At 49.8% G+C, this 15,113-nt stretch overlaps 1 protein-coding gene across 1 annotated transcript in view; it reads right to left on the bottom strand.

Annotated features, from left to right (window-relative positions):
- The window catches only part of LOC144722732 (protocadherin-9-like), a 62,027-nt gene extending 47,116 nt beyond the window's left edge, over positions 1-14,911 (bottom strand). Inside the window, exons 1-2 of the mRNA XM_078601082.1 lie at positions 14,545-14,911; positions 9,507-13,122 (exon numbers count right to left, since the gene is read on the bottom strand). Of these exons, the coding sequence (XP_078457208.1) occupies positions 9,507-13,013 (3,507 nt within the window). The 5' untranslated portion in view covers positions 13,014-13,122; positions 14,545-14,911. The remainder of the gene's footprint in view (positions 1-9,506; positions 13,123-14,544) is intronic.
- Positions 14,912-15,113: the final 202 nt, after the last annotated feature.

Genomic DNA, 15,113 nt, shown 5'->3' with positions numbered 1-15,113 from the left:
GACCATCAGCGAAATAGCAGACTGGAAATTTATATATAATTTTATCCGTAACTTTTTATGCGTGTTGCAATTACCCACGTACTTTAAATGCAATTAAGTGGTCATGCAGCTTGGAATAATGTATCAGAATACATTGCCATGACATGCCTTCATGCAATCAGTTCCATCTAGCTTGTCATGTCAGGTTAGATGGATAATTATTGCTTTCGACTAGTATGCTTGGTTTCTGTTGTTAAAGCAAGAGAAATCAAGTGGAAATGGGCAGGCCACGTCGTGAGAATGACCGACGAGAAACGGGTGAAATTATCAGGCAGAGGAAGACATGGGTGAGCAGTGGCGCCGTTTTTTTTCAGCGGTTCATGGTTGGAACCCAGCGGTCACCCTGGTTAATACTGCGGGCGTATGACTATTAATACATACCGTCTGATTTACAGCGGACGTTAATGATCCCATGGCGTGATTTGGATAAGAGTAGACCATGTGTTCTGGCGTCATGGTCCAAATTTGCCTAATCTTAAATATGTCTGCAAGTCACGTAATTGCGTAAACCTTAAAAGCAACATCGCCCCCTAATGGGAGACTATACTGGTCTGTGAAACGCTCTTAAAATCGCACCAATATCAAATGTTCCAACGGTACGATTTGGTGACATCAAATTATTTGGAGGGCATTTCTGGACAGGGGCATCTACGGGAAGGAAGGAATGGAGGAGAATGTTAGAGGTCCTTGCCGAGCAGTGGAAACTCGAACACCAACAGCAGAATGCAACATCAGGTGTGGTGTCTACATGACTACAACACCAGGAAGGGTGGCAAAATGATAACATTTGAACAGGCATCTATGGAGCTATATGATAAAACGTTAATTGTGTAAAAGCAATGGATCGTGATTGGTTAATCAGATTGCATTTACTATTCAAAAGTAAAAGCCTAAGAACAAAAAAACTTCTTAAAATGTTGTACTTTTTATATTTTCCAACTTTTAGTTGTTAGTGGTGCTTAGTATCTGCAACATGACAAAAAAACTGGAATGATATATTGAAAAAATACATATTAAGCAGGCTAATAAACTACTTGTCAGAATCTGCAGTCGTTTCATATATTTTTTTCCGTTGTGTGGTTGTGATAATAAAACTCCAAGCAGCACGTATTTACAAAAGTTATTTAATTATTTACTGAAATGGAGCTGGGTGACTCCGTAATGTATTCCGAATGCACGCCATGCCATTTCGTGTTGCTTGGTAATTTTTCTCGGGAGTCCCCATTAAGTGTTAAATATCACTCGGGCTATTGTGTGTGTGTGGGCTTGTCATAATGGTTTGTGAGATTTTTGATTAATGTGTTTGCGAAGAGCACCGTGCCGGAAGAAAAATGCCCTTGCTCGCTCGCTCGTCACAGAAAAAAAAACTTTGCACGCACGACGGGACCCGTGCAATTGCGTGCACAGCATGACTTTCCCCACCTCGCATTTTTTGCCGTATTTTTTTTCAGGGCTGTCATGCCATGAAAGTTCAAACAAATTGCACAAAAATGAAAAGCACCCCCCCCCGACTGCAACTCAGGAATTTGTAAATAACATTTCTGCATTAGCACATTTTACATCCTGGCCTACGAAGGGTCACGTTCATTTCCTCAAGCAATCTAAACAGAACTGACACATTAATACAAGTGTTTTATGGGTTAGAAATTAAAGTTATATTGGTGCGCTGCTTTGGGCTGTCGCCTCGGTTTGCTTTGAAGTTTGTGTATTATTAAAACAAATCTTTCTTGTTTATTGGAGAACACTCAGGAAAAAAGAGGGGGTTAATGTTTTCTTGCTGTGACCATTTCATCAGTGTTTATCTTGACTACAATGAACATCCACTTACTCAATTCTGGCTTGCTTTCCCCCCTCTCTATATTCCCCCCATCTTGCATATCCTCTCTTAATTCTTTTTCAACCCAAAACATTACAGCACCAAACAAACACATGGATTATCTGGTGGTCCTGAGGTACAAATAGCCAAAAACCCTGGAGGGCTTCTTCATTGCGCTTACAGAGTGAATATACCCAAAGCAGTGCTGCCCACACTTTTAAAGGTGACCTATCCGCAGGCTGTAGCCCGTCTTCCCCACACAGACCACACCATATGGTAACCGTTTTATGTTTCTAGCCAATCACACGCGTGTTTGTTTTGAGTGCAACTGCATGATACGCATGTTAGGAGTGTTTCACAAACACTTGGCGATTCACAAATTGATGAGCGGAGTTTTGATTGGCATAGGTACAGTCGGACATATTTAACAATTCTTCAATTAAAATATCCCCCCCCCCCTTAAAATAATTCAAAGGCTGCTACAGCTAACTCTGCTCATAATTAAACTGCCATTGTTTGGTAACTTATTTAGTATTGTGCACTATATGTGCATCATACATCAAAGTCAATCACAGTACAGCAGTGAAATGTGTCATCCAAAATCATAATTTTGTTGTCTTGCCTGCATTGTGATTCTGATAACCACCACTTTATCTGACACCGTATCACTACGTGTTCCTGGCAAGGAAATTGCAGGGACACAAGCGGAGGACACTGGGTTTTATGGCCGTTAAAAGCAGGTGAATAAAACGGGAATTACTCCTGGACAACACTGAGAAAAGGAAAAAAAATACCAGCTGAGGAAACATTTGATATGCCAGTCCAACTAGCTTTTTGGCTATTTTCTTTCTCCCGTTAAAAAAATAGTTTTCACTTGTATAAACATTCCAGTAGAAAGTGAAACAGAACTGGGATTGTGAGATGGAAATAAAATAAGAGAGAGCTTTGTGTCTAATCAGTGTATATGAAGTGCTTAAACCACAGGAATGTACAGCAGAGAAATGCTTAACATGTGCAGCCGAAGCAGCCAAGCTGTCCGCTAAGAAATACTGTAATGGGCTAAAGCAAATGGGGGAAAAATGTAACTGTTACCAATTACAATAAAAAAAAATACACGTTGCCGTGGTGTCACGGCTATTGCACTGAACTTGCAATACAGTGGTCACCGGTTCAATCGCCCAGCGTGGCAGTTGAAACGAACGTTTCTTAATTCCCTCCCGCTCCCTCGATCCACCCAGCGGTATAAATGGGCACAGCACAGTTAGTCGATCGGCAACTTCGCGTGTGGTGGGGTAAAATGTGGGTAACTACCACCTTTCACAAGATGTGTGGCCAGCCGTGGAAGAGTAGGCTAAAGTATTTCTAGATTTGAAGCTTTCGTGACTGCAATGATTCATACTCTTAGTTCTTTCGGTAAAGTCACGTAGGTAAAAAATTAAATTAAAATTAATAAAAAATTAAAACAATATTTTTTAAAATTAATAAAAAATAAAAACAATATTTTTATTTTTTATAAATTTTAATTTCATTTTTTACCTACGTGACTTTACCGAAAGAACTAAGAGTAGGCTAAAGTACCCTCTCGCGGGGCTCTCTAAAGCTCCGTCTAGTGGTGGCCCTTCTGCCAGCAGTAACATCAGCCAGCAATTGCAGGGCTGCATCTTTGCAATGTCTTTGCCTGATTGCATTGACAATAAGGTTCAATTAAATGTATTTCTGATGGCAAAGGGACCCAAAAAACTGGGACTAAAGTGTATTTATGATACAATACATACGCGCATATGTAACTACAAATAAAGTTTCCTGTTAATAAAACATTAAGTATGTCTGTTACATAAATACCAGAGCGTTAAATCCTCGCGACTGTATAACAATACAAAATATATGCCAAATGTCGGTATGGTTTAATACCATACATTAATTAATAACACTTCTTTCGCGGACCAAGCATGATTTGGCCAGTCAATAAAGTGAGAGCATAGTTTCCAATTGATCGTATAAACTTGACTCAATGGCAAGGGGAATTACTTGCCCAGTGTCTCTGCAATCCAGGCATATGTCGAATTTTTTTTTTCAAGTTTATTTATTCACCCCCACCACCACCAATCCAACCGGCCAAGCCAACCTCCTGCCTATGAACGATGCTGCACAGGAGTATTGATTTAGCGCAGGATGGATTGCACGCAACAACGCTTGCGCCGTAGGAAGGCAGGACTTTACTACTGAGGCCAACACCCACACGATGGAGGAGGAGGAGGAGGGGAAAAAAAACAAGAAGAGATATTTGTTCGTTAAAAAAAATTGTTAAGCACCGTCGTGGAATTAGTTTTTTTGTTTCTTACCCAATAAAGACGACGATGCATCAATACGTGAGCGAGCGCTCGGGCCGTCTGGCGGACAGCAACAATGGATGGCAAACGCCACGCCCATAAACATTGACTTTCAAGAAGCAGTGAAGATGCTAGCAAGTACTTTCCTACCGCAGGTGTGTGTGTGTATCGGTGTGTGTAGATGTAATCAGTGCGGGCGAAGGGGCGGCGGTGCGGCTATCGCACTGCGCTACTGCCAACACAAGTGGCGATTATTTGAACCGTTCCTGGGCCATTCCTTAGGTTGATTCAGCCCTAAATAGGTCCCTCGTGCTGGGTGCAAACATCAGCGCTGAGGACACCAGGGCAGCCGGGTGTGGTGCTGAATGCATCACCCCGTCTTGTGCATTATTTTTTGGCCTTCATAAGTGCACGCTAAAAGCACTCTCCCCAGGGGTGAAGGTAAAGCCTTTAGGGGCCGTCCATAAATGACGTCACGCAATTTTGGACGATTTTTGACCCCCCCCCTCGTCACACGGCGTCACAAAAAGTCAGACCTCCCCTTAAATATGACGTCACAAAGCTCTGCCCCCCCCCAAATATAAAACATGCTTCAAATCGCTTTAAACTATTGTCATTGTAGTGCGTATTTAATGTGGCGCTGCACTCTGATGTTGTAGGAGACAACATTTATTAAAAAGTCTATTTGATTAAGTAGAACGTGTTGTCTATATTTATTTAAAGTTGCGCATTTTAATGACGTCACATTTCTCAAACTCCCCCCCTCGTCACACATCGTCACAAATGTCTTACCCCCCCCCAGGTGCGTTACGTCATTTATGGACGGCCCCTTAGGAGGATATATGTATTGGTGCTCAGTGTCGTGGTTAGTACACCGAAATATTATCTCAACTTCTCAGGTTCAGTTCCTAGCTATGCACAACGCCAATTTAAATTCATGTGTGAACCAGACCTGAGCCAACTTAAATCTCCGTAGACTAAAGTACTTGGAACAGTGTGTCAAGTTGAGGATTGCGGAGACAACATGGCTGGGTTTGGTGCTGACCACACGACTACATCGGCCTAAATAGGTGTTGGCAAATTGCCCTCTTCTATGAAGCTAAATGGGCATCATTGTCTATGTGTGTGAGCGTGATATCATTCTGGTGCACTGGCAGACAATTTAACCTCAAGCCTGGCGGGCTTTAATTTTCTTCTTGGCAAGTCAACCGAGCCATGCTTTAAAGTGGCAACCCTTTTTAAATTACATCTATACCCTCATCTGCCTTTCGTTACACATGCGGCTGAGGTGGTTTCCAATATAATCCCATAAAGCTCACCAGCGAAGAAAACCCCAACTGCTCCATATGCATTTTAACACAAAATTTTGTGGATGTTACACTGAACCTAATCATGAACTCTTACTCCTCCCAAACCTCTTGTACACTTGCAACAAACATTGTGCCACAATGCTCCACATCAGGGTAATAAAACAAGCTTATGAGTTTTGTTTTGCAAGTATCGTTTACAACAAAAAAAACAGACAAAACAGAAATGTAGAGAGAGATAGTTTCATGAGGCAGACACAGCAAACTCCCCTGCGCTCCCCATGCGGTTAATGGACAGCCGTCCTCAACATCCCTGGCGAGAGCGGTGACGCATCTCTTGCGCAAATTGCGGACGGATCACAGGAAGCGAGTGCATGGGATCTAATTAGAGGCCGCTGATTCGAGCCAAAATTATGAATACATTTTAACCCTTTGTGGTAGGCCAGGGGGCCCTTTGAAAGGCCCCCACCTACCCCTCGCGCGAGCCCCAAAAACCGAGTCTCCGCCCGGCCACCCCGCATTTATGTTGATTGCGTCCATGAATGAAATATGCTGCCCTTGTACGCGGCACGCACTTACAACCGCACAAGTACACGCCTGAACAGTCAGAAATCCTGCGAGGCAGTCAGTCAAATAATGCACGGTTACTCCGGTGTTGTTCTGTGCCCATCCCCGGCGGACGTTTTCTGCATGATTTGGCCTCAAATCACAGCTCTGCTGCCGAGGGGTTAAGGGGGAGCAGTATGCAACTGTGAAGGCTGAACAGAGCACCGTGTAACTGCCGTCTATTAGCCGCAGTTTTACTCTTGAAATGTAGGAGATGCGCGCTCCAAATGATGTTTGCTGTCAACCACTCCCTTCTAATGGCAAGCCCGATTTAATAAATATGCAATAAATATGCTACAAACTGCCGTCCATTAGCCGCAGTTTTGCTCTTGAAATGTAGGAGATGCGCGCGCTAAATTATGTTTACTGTCAGCCACTCCCTTCGAATAGAAGCCCGGTTTAATAAACACACGATAAATATACTATACATAAACAATGAAACCGTCTTTTATGTACACAGCATTATTTTAAATGAGCATTATTGTACGTTTTTTTGTTATGGAAGTGGGAATTGTGTTTACATTTAGATGATCAACAGTTTTATGATGACGTATAATTCATGTATTCTTCCTGACAATGGCGGCACAACATTTTTTAGAGGCTTGTGAATGTTATACTTATCGTACACATAGTGTCTTCACAGCCTATTTACAGTTTCTCTCTCTTCATATAAACAAACATAGAATATGGATAGACTGCCCTGTATTGTGTTATCCTCGGTAATGATCACAATATATTGTTGTTGTTGTTTGCCAATCCACCATGTCAGTCAGTACTGGTTGCTGTAGGGGAAGGTGGGGGGTGGGTAGAACCAGTGTCCAATGTCACTCGCCACCGACGACAGCCAACACCGAGAATCAATTACTCTTTGGTTCTTTCGATAAAGTCACGTATAAAGAGAAAATAATAAATTAAATTAAACACTAGCATACGACGTTTCGATTGCAACACAAGCAATCATCATCAGCATTCTCAGGAAGAACGTAATCAACCAGGTAGGGTGTTGACTGTTATGTCATCCGACTCTCTGTTGTATTACATTACATTTCTAAGTATACTAGATTTGTGTTTCTATTTCATTTATACCTGATGATGATTGCTTGTGTTGCAATCGAAACGTCGTATGCTAGTATTTAATTTAATTTATTATTTTCTCTTTATACGTGACTTTTACCGAAAGAACCAAAGAGTAATTCATGCAGTCACGAAAGCTCCAAATTAACCGAGAATCAAACCCAGGTCGTTGGGTTTATCGTGCAGTGCGCTTAGCACTTTGGCACTGCTCCCATCCATTTTTACATCAAACGTCTGAACGTCACACGGAGTGCTGCATTGCCAGGTGCCCTCTCGTAATGCCCTTCATCCTCATCTTAACACCGATTAAATTCATTATCTCTGCATTGCCTTATATAAATTATCCGTGAATTCTCTGCAGGGAAAAAAAAAAAACGGGCACCAGCAGTTAGTACTTTGAGCAATTCAACTATTCCAATGAGACTGCTCCTCTACAAAGGCAATGTAGTCCTTTACAACACACAGTGACCATCTCGTGTATGCTAATATGTGCAGGGAAATCAGAACGTGAGGAGAGCATGGCTAAATTACGCTGTGGATTGTGCATGAAAGGTGAAGGTGCAGCCCTGCAACATCTTGTTCACGCCACTGCTAGCGGAAGGATCTCCCTTAGAAGGGAGGTCAAGAGACAGCTCGAGAGAAAGCGCTCTCTCCTAGAGCGTATTTGGCCTATTGTTCCAACATTTTCCAGATGTCTTCGAGGAGGTGGAGGTATCCTCCAATTAACCACCACCACACATGACATGCCAATCAACTAACTGCGGTGTCGCCATTCATTCTGCTGGAGATTTTGTATGTGACAGTAACATGCTCTACATGTTATCACGACGATGTATAGGAACTGGGAGCAGGAAAACGCAAAGATTGTTTGTGGGTACGTCGTGATGATCTCGATTATTTCACCAATTCAGCCCCCACCCCACCCACTCACTTCCCCCCCCCACCACCAATTCCCAATCCTCCAGGGGTCAGGCTATTTGGCTTGCGTCACAGCCGGGTGGTGTGACCTCACGCCGCCTCCGACCACCACATGCCGAGCGCTGCTCTCTCCATCCACTTCGCGCACGCCCTTCCTGCGGTGCTGCCGCACATTGCCAGGAGCCCTCTCGTAATGCCCTTCCTCCTCACTTCAACACTGATGACATTAATTATCTCTGCATTGCCTTACATTAACCCCCGCCCCTCACCCCCCCCCCCCCCCCCCAAATTATTTGCAGGGAAACAAAAAATGTAGACAGCATTGAATTTTTTTTTTTGTAATTTCAAGATTTTCTCTCTCTCACCTAAATCCTAATTTAATTATTCTATTCCTCTTTGTTCCACCGTCTCTGTTCGTCGTGTCTTTGTTCGGCTGCGATAGCAATTTGAGAAGGTGGAAGCTTGTTGGATGGGGAAACGAAAAAAAAATCTTCTCATCAGGCAAAGTAACAGCTCCATAATCTATTGTTCCCACCATCCATCACGCCATTCAAGCTCCCCTTTGTGCTGCAAATGGATCAAATGCCTTTCAGTCATCTTGACTAGTTCCTTTCACCCGTAGCCGTGTAAGACTCCTTCTTGAAAAAGTGTGTTGGTGTAACATAAAGAAGAGGGTCAGCATGCATGTGTCCAACACTGTTTTGGAACTGATAAGGTGCACAGCGGTACGACTGACATTTGCAAAATTGGGTGTGATGTCTTGAATGAATTATACTCAGTGTCAATCCCATTCAAAGCAACCGTTATAAGCTTGCCAAAGTATCACTTAACACCTGCTGCACCGTGAATCAGATCCCAGAGGGAATTACTCTGCCTACCTCAATAAGAATGCCACGATGGTCATTTAATTGTAATTCGACTTGACAGCTCTTATTAAGGTTAAATCCAGCAACATATTGCGTAATTTTTTTTTCATGGTCAAAACACAAACTGCCATTAACACGTTGCACGTCGTACCATCTGCATTATTTACCACGTGGTAATAATGTACTGCGCCTGCAGTTATTCGCGTGAAATTGTGAGGTCACCGTTCTCAGTTGAGCGGCCATTTCTGTCACCACTTTTGGCGAGCGATGTTCAGCTTTTGAGGCCTCCATGACCGTGGGATGTGTAACAAAATTAAATCGGCACATTAATCTGAACCGGCTCCTTTACAAGTCTACATACTTATTGCCTTGCCTCTGCTTTATTATCCCTCACTGGCTCATTAATAACGGCAAGCGGTCGATGGTACAGCAGCCCTGGGTCATGAGCCGACGATCCGTAACCCTTTCTATTTTCGCCGCTCGCGCGTGAGATGCGGTGGGCGCGGGGGTGCGTGCGCACACGTGGCATTGTAATAACGCTTTTAAATACCTGTCTGTTGTAGCGCTGACCCCCGCCTTTGTTGTTGCCACCTCCGCCACCACCGCAGCCGCCACCGCCGCCACCGCCACCGCCGCCACCGCCGCTGCTGTTGTTCCCACCACTCTGCGAGCTGCACTCCGTCTCCGAGTGGCTGTAGTGCTCCGAGCTGATGGACGAGCGTTTGGACGACATGCAGTCGTTTCCCCCGTTGCCTCCGCCGGCACAGGCCCCGTTCCCAGCGCCGCCGACGCCACCGACGCCACTTCCGCCGCTGCCCACGAACGTGTTGGCCACTGGGAGCTCCTGGATGACGCCGTACTTTTTCCCCGCGGTGGGAGTCTGCTGCGTGGCCTGGGGGAGGCTAACGGGCGTGACGGGCGAGGTCGAGCGGTAGTGCCGCGCCAGGTCGGGGCTCTCGGACCCACCGCCGCCTCCGCCGTTGCTCCCTCCTCCTCCCCCTCCTCCTCCTCCACTGCCGCCGCCACCAACGGTGCCGCTGCTCGAGCCGGGCTTGAAGGTCGTGGCCACCCCGTCGCCACCGCCTCCTCCGCCACCGAGCCCGTAGATGGGGCTGGGGGCATCGGACTCGTGCCCCCAACTCATGGCCTCGTTAATCGTCTGATACGTTGGGTCTTCAGAATTTTTGCTCGCTTCGATCGCTATGCTGAACGGAGCGCCGTTCGCGTGCTTCTTTTTTTTCCTGTTGTCCGACTTCTTGTTATTTTTGCCGCCGTTGCTGTGCTTTTTCTCCTGCGTCGGGGAGAGCCACTCTTGCCCACCGTGCTTGGCCCTCACGATGCCCCCACCCCCGCCCTTGCGCCGGTTGCAATAGCAGCGGTGCACCAGGACACCCAGCAACACGATGAGGGCAACTCCCAGGACCCCGGCCAACACGGCTGCCAAAAGCAGCACCTTATTGTCCTCTTGCTCGCGCCTGCCAAAGCCAGCGACGTCCGTGTCCAGAGGTGTCTGCAGGCTGCCGGCAATCAGCCACTCTATGTACGTGGCATTCTCCAGCGTCTCGTTGACAAACACGTGCACCAAGGCCACGGCGTGATGTTGCACCGCGATCCCGATGTCACTCACGCGCACCACCAGCCGGTGCAGGCCGTGGTGCATCTCCGTCAGGGGCTCCATCAGCGTGATGTTTCCTATCACGGGGTCGATGTGGAACAAATTGTGCGGGTTCCCGCCGACGATGTGGTACCGCAGCTCCGCGTTGATCTCGGCGTCGTTGTCGACGGCAGAAACCTCGGTCACGATCGTGCCGGGCAGCGTGCGCGGCACGACGAACTTGTAGGTGGTGTTGGAAGGCGGCATGAGCACGATGGGCGAGTTGTCGTTGATGTCCATGACGTGAATGACCACCTTCACCGTGGAGGATCTCACGGGCTCCCCTCCGTCTGTCGCCTGCACCTCCAGCACGTAGTAGTGCCTCTGCTCCCTGTCGAAGCCCACGTTTGAGCGGATCATGCCGGATTCCGGGTCGATGCTGAAGAGCTGCCGATTGTCCGTGCCGAGGATGGAGAGGCGGACGCGTCCGTTCTCCCCTTCGTCCGAGTCGGCCACCGTCACCATGCCAACGGTGCTGTGCTTGGGCACATTCTCGTTCACGTAGAAGTCAAACTCGGCCAGGCTGAATCGAGGCCTGTTGTCGTTCACGTCGAGGACATTCACGATGACGGTCGCATTGCCCTCCAACACTGGTATGCCCTGGTCCTTAGCCAGGATGGTGAAAGAGTAATTCGCCTTTTTTTCCCTGTCCAGCTGCTCGGTCAGAGAAATGATGCCCGTTTCTGCGTCCATGTGAAACATCGTGGGTGCATCTGGTCCCAAAAAGTAAACCATCTCTGCATTTTTGTCCATGTCTCTGTCAGTGGCGCTGACAGTGATCAGGTGTTTTCCAATCACGTTGTTTTCAGGGACGGATACCTTGTATGTTGGCTCTGTAAACACCGGGGCATTATCATTGCTGTCAAGCAATTTGATTGTGACCGACATTGTCCGAGAGAGGCTCGTCGCTCCTGCGTCGGCTGCCTTTATCTGCACCACGTACTCGTTCTTTGTCTCGTAATCCAGAGTCTCCCGTGTCTCCAGAAGGTACTGGTTTGGGTAGGTTAACTTTTTGAGCTGAAATGGAACTTCCGGATTGTAGATGTAGCACGTCACTGCACCATTGGCACCGATGTCTGGGTCTGAAACCGTGATAAGCGCCACAGGGAGATTGACGTGCGACGCCTCTGAGATGTAGATCACACCGTTGACGGGTGCGACGATGTCCCTTATCTCGATGGTGGGCGAGTTGTCGTTCACATCGGTCACGGTCACCGTCACGGTGGCTGTCGCTGGCACGGGCTCGGGCCCTTTGTCGGTGGCCAGAATGATGATGCGGTAAACGGGGCTCTCTTCGCGATTGAGGAGCCCGTTGACCGTCACCAGTCCGCTGTTCTGGTCGAGGCGGAAGAGGCGCTTTCCGCCCTGGCCCGACCCGGCTCCGCCTGTGCTCGTGCCGAGGCGGTACACCACCTCGGCGTTCGAGCCCGCGTCGCGGTCGGAGGCGTGCAGCTGCACCACGTGGGTCCCCACCGGCGAGTTCTCGGGGATCTCCACGTTCACCTCCGCCTGGTCGAACACGGGGCTGTTGTCGTTGGTGTCGGTGACGTTGATGCGCAGCACGGCGGAACCCGAGTGGGGTGGCGAGCCCCCGTCCACGGCGCGCAGATTCATCTCGTACAGCTGCCGCTCCTCGCGGTCCAGGCTCTTGCGCACCACCAGGTAAGGCACTTTCTCGCCATCGGCCGTCTCGGTGACGCTCAGCTCGAATGTGCTGACCGTCGCCGGGTCGCTGGGCAGCAGCTCGTAGCGGCGCACGCCGTTGGCCTCGCTGTCGGGGTCGTTGGCCGGCTGTATCGGGAAACGCTTCCCCGCCGGCGCGTTCTCCGGCACGGACACCGTGAGCACGGGCGCCGCGAAGGCCGGCGCGTTGTCGTTGATGTCCTCCACGTTGATGCGCACCTCGATGAGCTTGAAGAAGGGCCCGGGCAGCACGGGCAAGACGCCCACCTGCACGTCCACGTGGCACTCGTCGCCCGGGTCCTGACCCCCGCACAGGGCCTCCCTGTCCATCTTGCGCCCCGCGGCGAAGAGCTCCCCCGTGCGCGGGTTAACCCGCACCAGCGGGGGCGCCGCGTCCTCGGCTTTGGACAACATCACCTTGTAGGTCAGCTCGAGGTTGTAGTCCGCCAGCCGGAGGTCGACGCTCGGGTTGCCTATGAAGGCGCCCTCACGTAGCTCCTCGGCGACTCGGTAGCTCACTTTGAACTCCTCGGCGCTCGACAGCCTGGAGAGCAGCAGCAGCAGTAGCAGCGGCACCAGCAGCAGCGGCGGCGGCGGCAGCCAGCCGGGGCGTGCCGCCCACGCCCCGTACCCGCTGGCCATGACCGGCTGCTGGTCGCCGCTTTCAGTTCCGGCCCAGCGGGGGAGGCTCGTCGACTTTCCGAACCTCAGCTGGAGCATCCACGGCACTTCAGGGTGTGTGTGCGTGGGCGGGGGGGGGCCCTTCCCAGACCCCCCAACCGGGCGAAGAGTAGCGCTCCTCCTTGCCTTGGCTGTCTGCTCACGCGCGCTGCACACCGAGCAAGAGACGGTGTGGACATTCATCCAGTGCGCTCAGGCTCATCTGAGCGCGCGCACACAACACACGGACGCCGCGCCTCCGGGAACACGGGGCGAGTCAAAAAGCACCGTTAGCCCTGCGTCACTATAAATCCGCCAAACTCTCGCCGTCAGTTATTGCAGATGGCACGTGGCCGTTTTTTTGTGGACTAACGCAAGCAAAGCCATATGCACGCACACTGTATGCGTTATATTTTAATTGCCATGCGCCGTGCGTCGTACGGACGTCGCGTGCGTTAGAGGCAGCGTCACGGAGATCATCATCATCATCGCGGGTGCTGCGCGTTCGCTGGGTGGAAATAAATGTCTGCGATTTTACCAATTATGCTCGTGCCCGCTGCGCTACACGTGCCTTTCGAATGAGACGTAAATGATAAGGAATCGCCAGACGAGAAAATCAAGATCAGGCTAAGGTGTGTGCGTGTGGGTTTTTTTTTGTTTTCTCTTATTTTAAGGTAGGAAGGAAATGCATCGCTGAGTTGAGAGGCGCAATTTAACAGAGCTATCGACCCGAGCGATGCTCATGACGTTAGTGATGATGATGATGATTGTGATGATAATTGTAACGCGAACCGGGCGCTCCATCCAACACGGCGAGACAATCTCAGGAATGTAAAGGTAGCGATTAAAAACACTCACGCGCGCCGACGAAAAGAGAGGAGAACCCACATCAGCGAAGCGGCAACGAACGCCCCCCGTTCCCCCCATCGTGTAAGTATACACCATCAATAACGCCCCCCGTAATTTCGCTTTGGTCGCACAGAATTTATCATCGACGCCGCTCTCCTCCGCGCTCGCGAATCGCGAACTTGCCGTTTATTTTTAATATAAATTCGCCGGCTCACGCAACACGCATTCGTTCGTAAGTCCCTTTACGCGATGTTTTTTTCCCACCCCCTCCCCCCCTCAACTTTTTTCGTGATGTTATTCGACAGGGCCGTTTCTTCGCGACGACGAACATCAGCGCATTTCTCGTCGTGGAGCCAGACGTTAATGGGGGTGGCTTGTGAATGAAGGAGCGGCGAGTTGAGGGAGCGGCGAAAACACCGCGCAAGCGATGTGCGCACAGACGCGTAGGGAGGAATCTGTACCCCGACCGCGGGGTGCGGTGCGAGATGATGATGGTGATGATGGTGATGATGTTTATTATAGTGATGCTAACAAAGCGTTAAACGGAGACGGTAGCCGATACAGTATTTCACCGATGGCATGTGTTGCACACATGTGTAACACATGTGTGTAACACATGCCACGGCGCCGTGAACTGTGGTAACAGACGATGACGACGATGAGAATGAAGATAACGCACGAGTGTTCACGCGGTTCGGCCAGAACGCGCGCGCCTTTGCGCATGAACGCGGGATCGTCTCACCTGGTAGCAGCAGCGCCGGCGTGTGCTCCCCTCCCGTTCGCGCAAATGTCCTCACTTGTGGTGGAGATGGGCGCCACGAGTGGACGAGACGATCGCTCCGAACGCGCGGCACATTATCTCTCCAGGGCGCGCGCGGGACGCGCTGCCTCTCCTCCCTCCCTCCCTCCTCCTCTTGCCGTATGGGTTCTCTCCCTATCCCCGGGCCTGTGCGCCGAGCAGGCGCCGGGGCTGTGTGGCTTCTTTCCCCCCCCTTCCTCTCTCTCTCTCTCACGCTTTTTCTGTATCCCAGACGCCGGGGCCACTGCTTAATTAAGCCCGAACGCACTTCTCCGCACACTGAGTCGGGCTCGTGTGCGCGGGGGGTGGCGCTGGGCGTGCGGTGCGGAGGAGGAGGAGAGTGAGAAGGAGGAGGGAGGCGAAAGGGGGTGGATGCTCGGGTGTGGTGGGAGGTGTGCGGAGTTGGAGGGATGAGAGGGCGGCGGTTCGCAGGAGGGGGGGGGGTGACGGGAGCTGCGTGCAGCGCGCGGGCTCGCGGGGGTGGGGTTTGCGTGCCGGGGCGAGGCATCTCG

Source organism: Lampetra planeri, chromosome 15 (assembly GCF_965212315.1).
Source record: "Lampetra planeri chromosome 15, kcLamPlan1.2.h2, whole genome shotgun sequence".
In the NCBI taxonomy this organism is placed as follows: domain Eukaryota; kingdom Metazoa; phylum Chordata; class Hyperoartia; order Petromyzontiformes; family Petromyzontidae; genus Lampetra; species Lampetra planeri.
The sequence above is the reverse complement of the archived record's forward strand: the minus strand, read 5'-3'. Positions and strand labels throughout refer to the sequence as shown.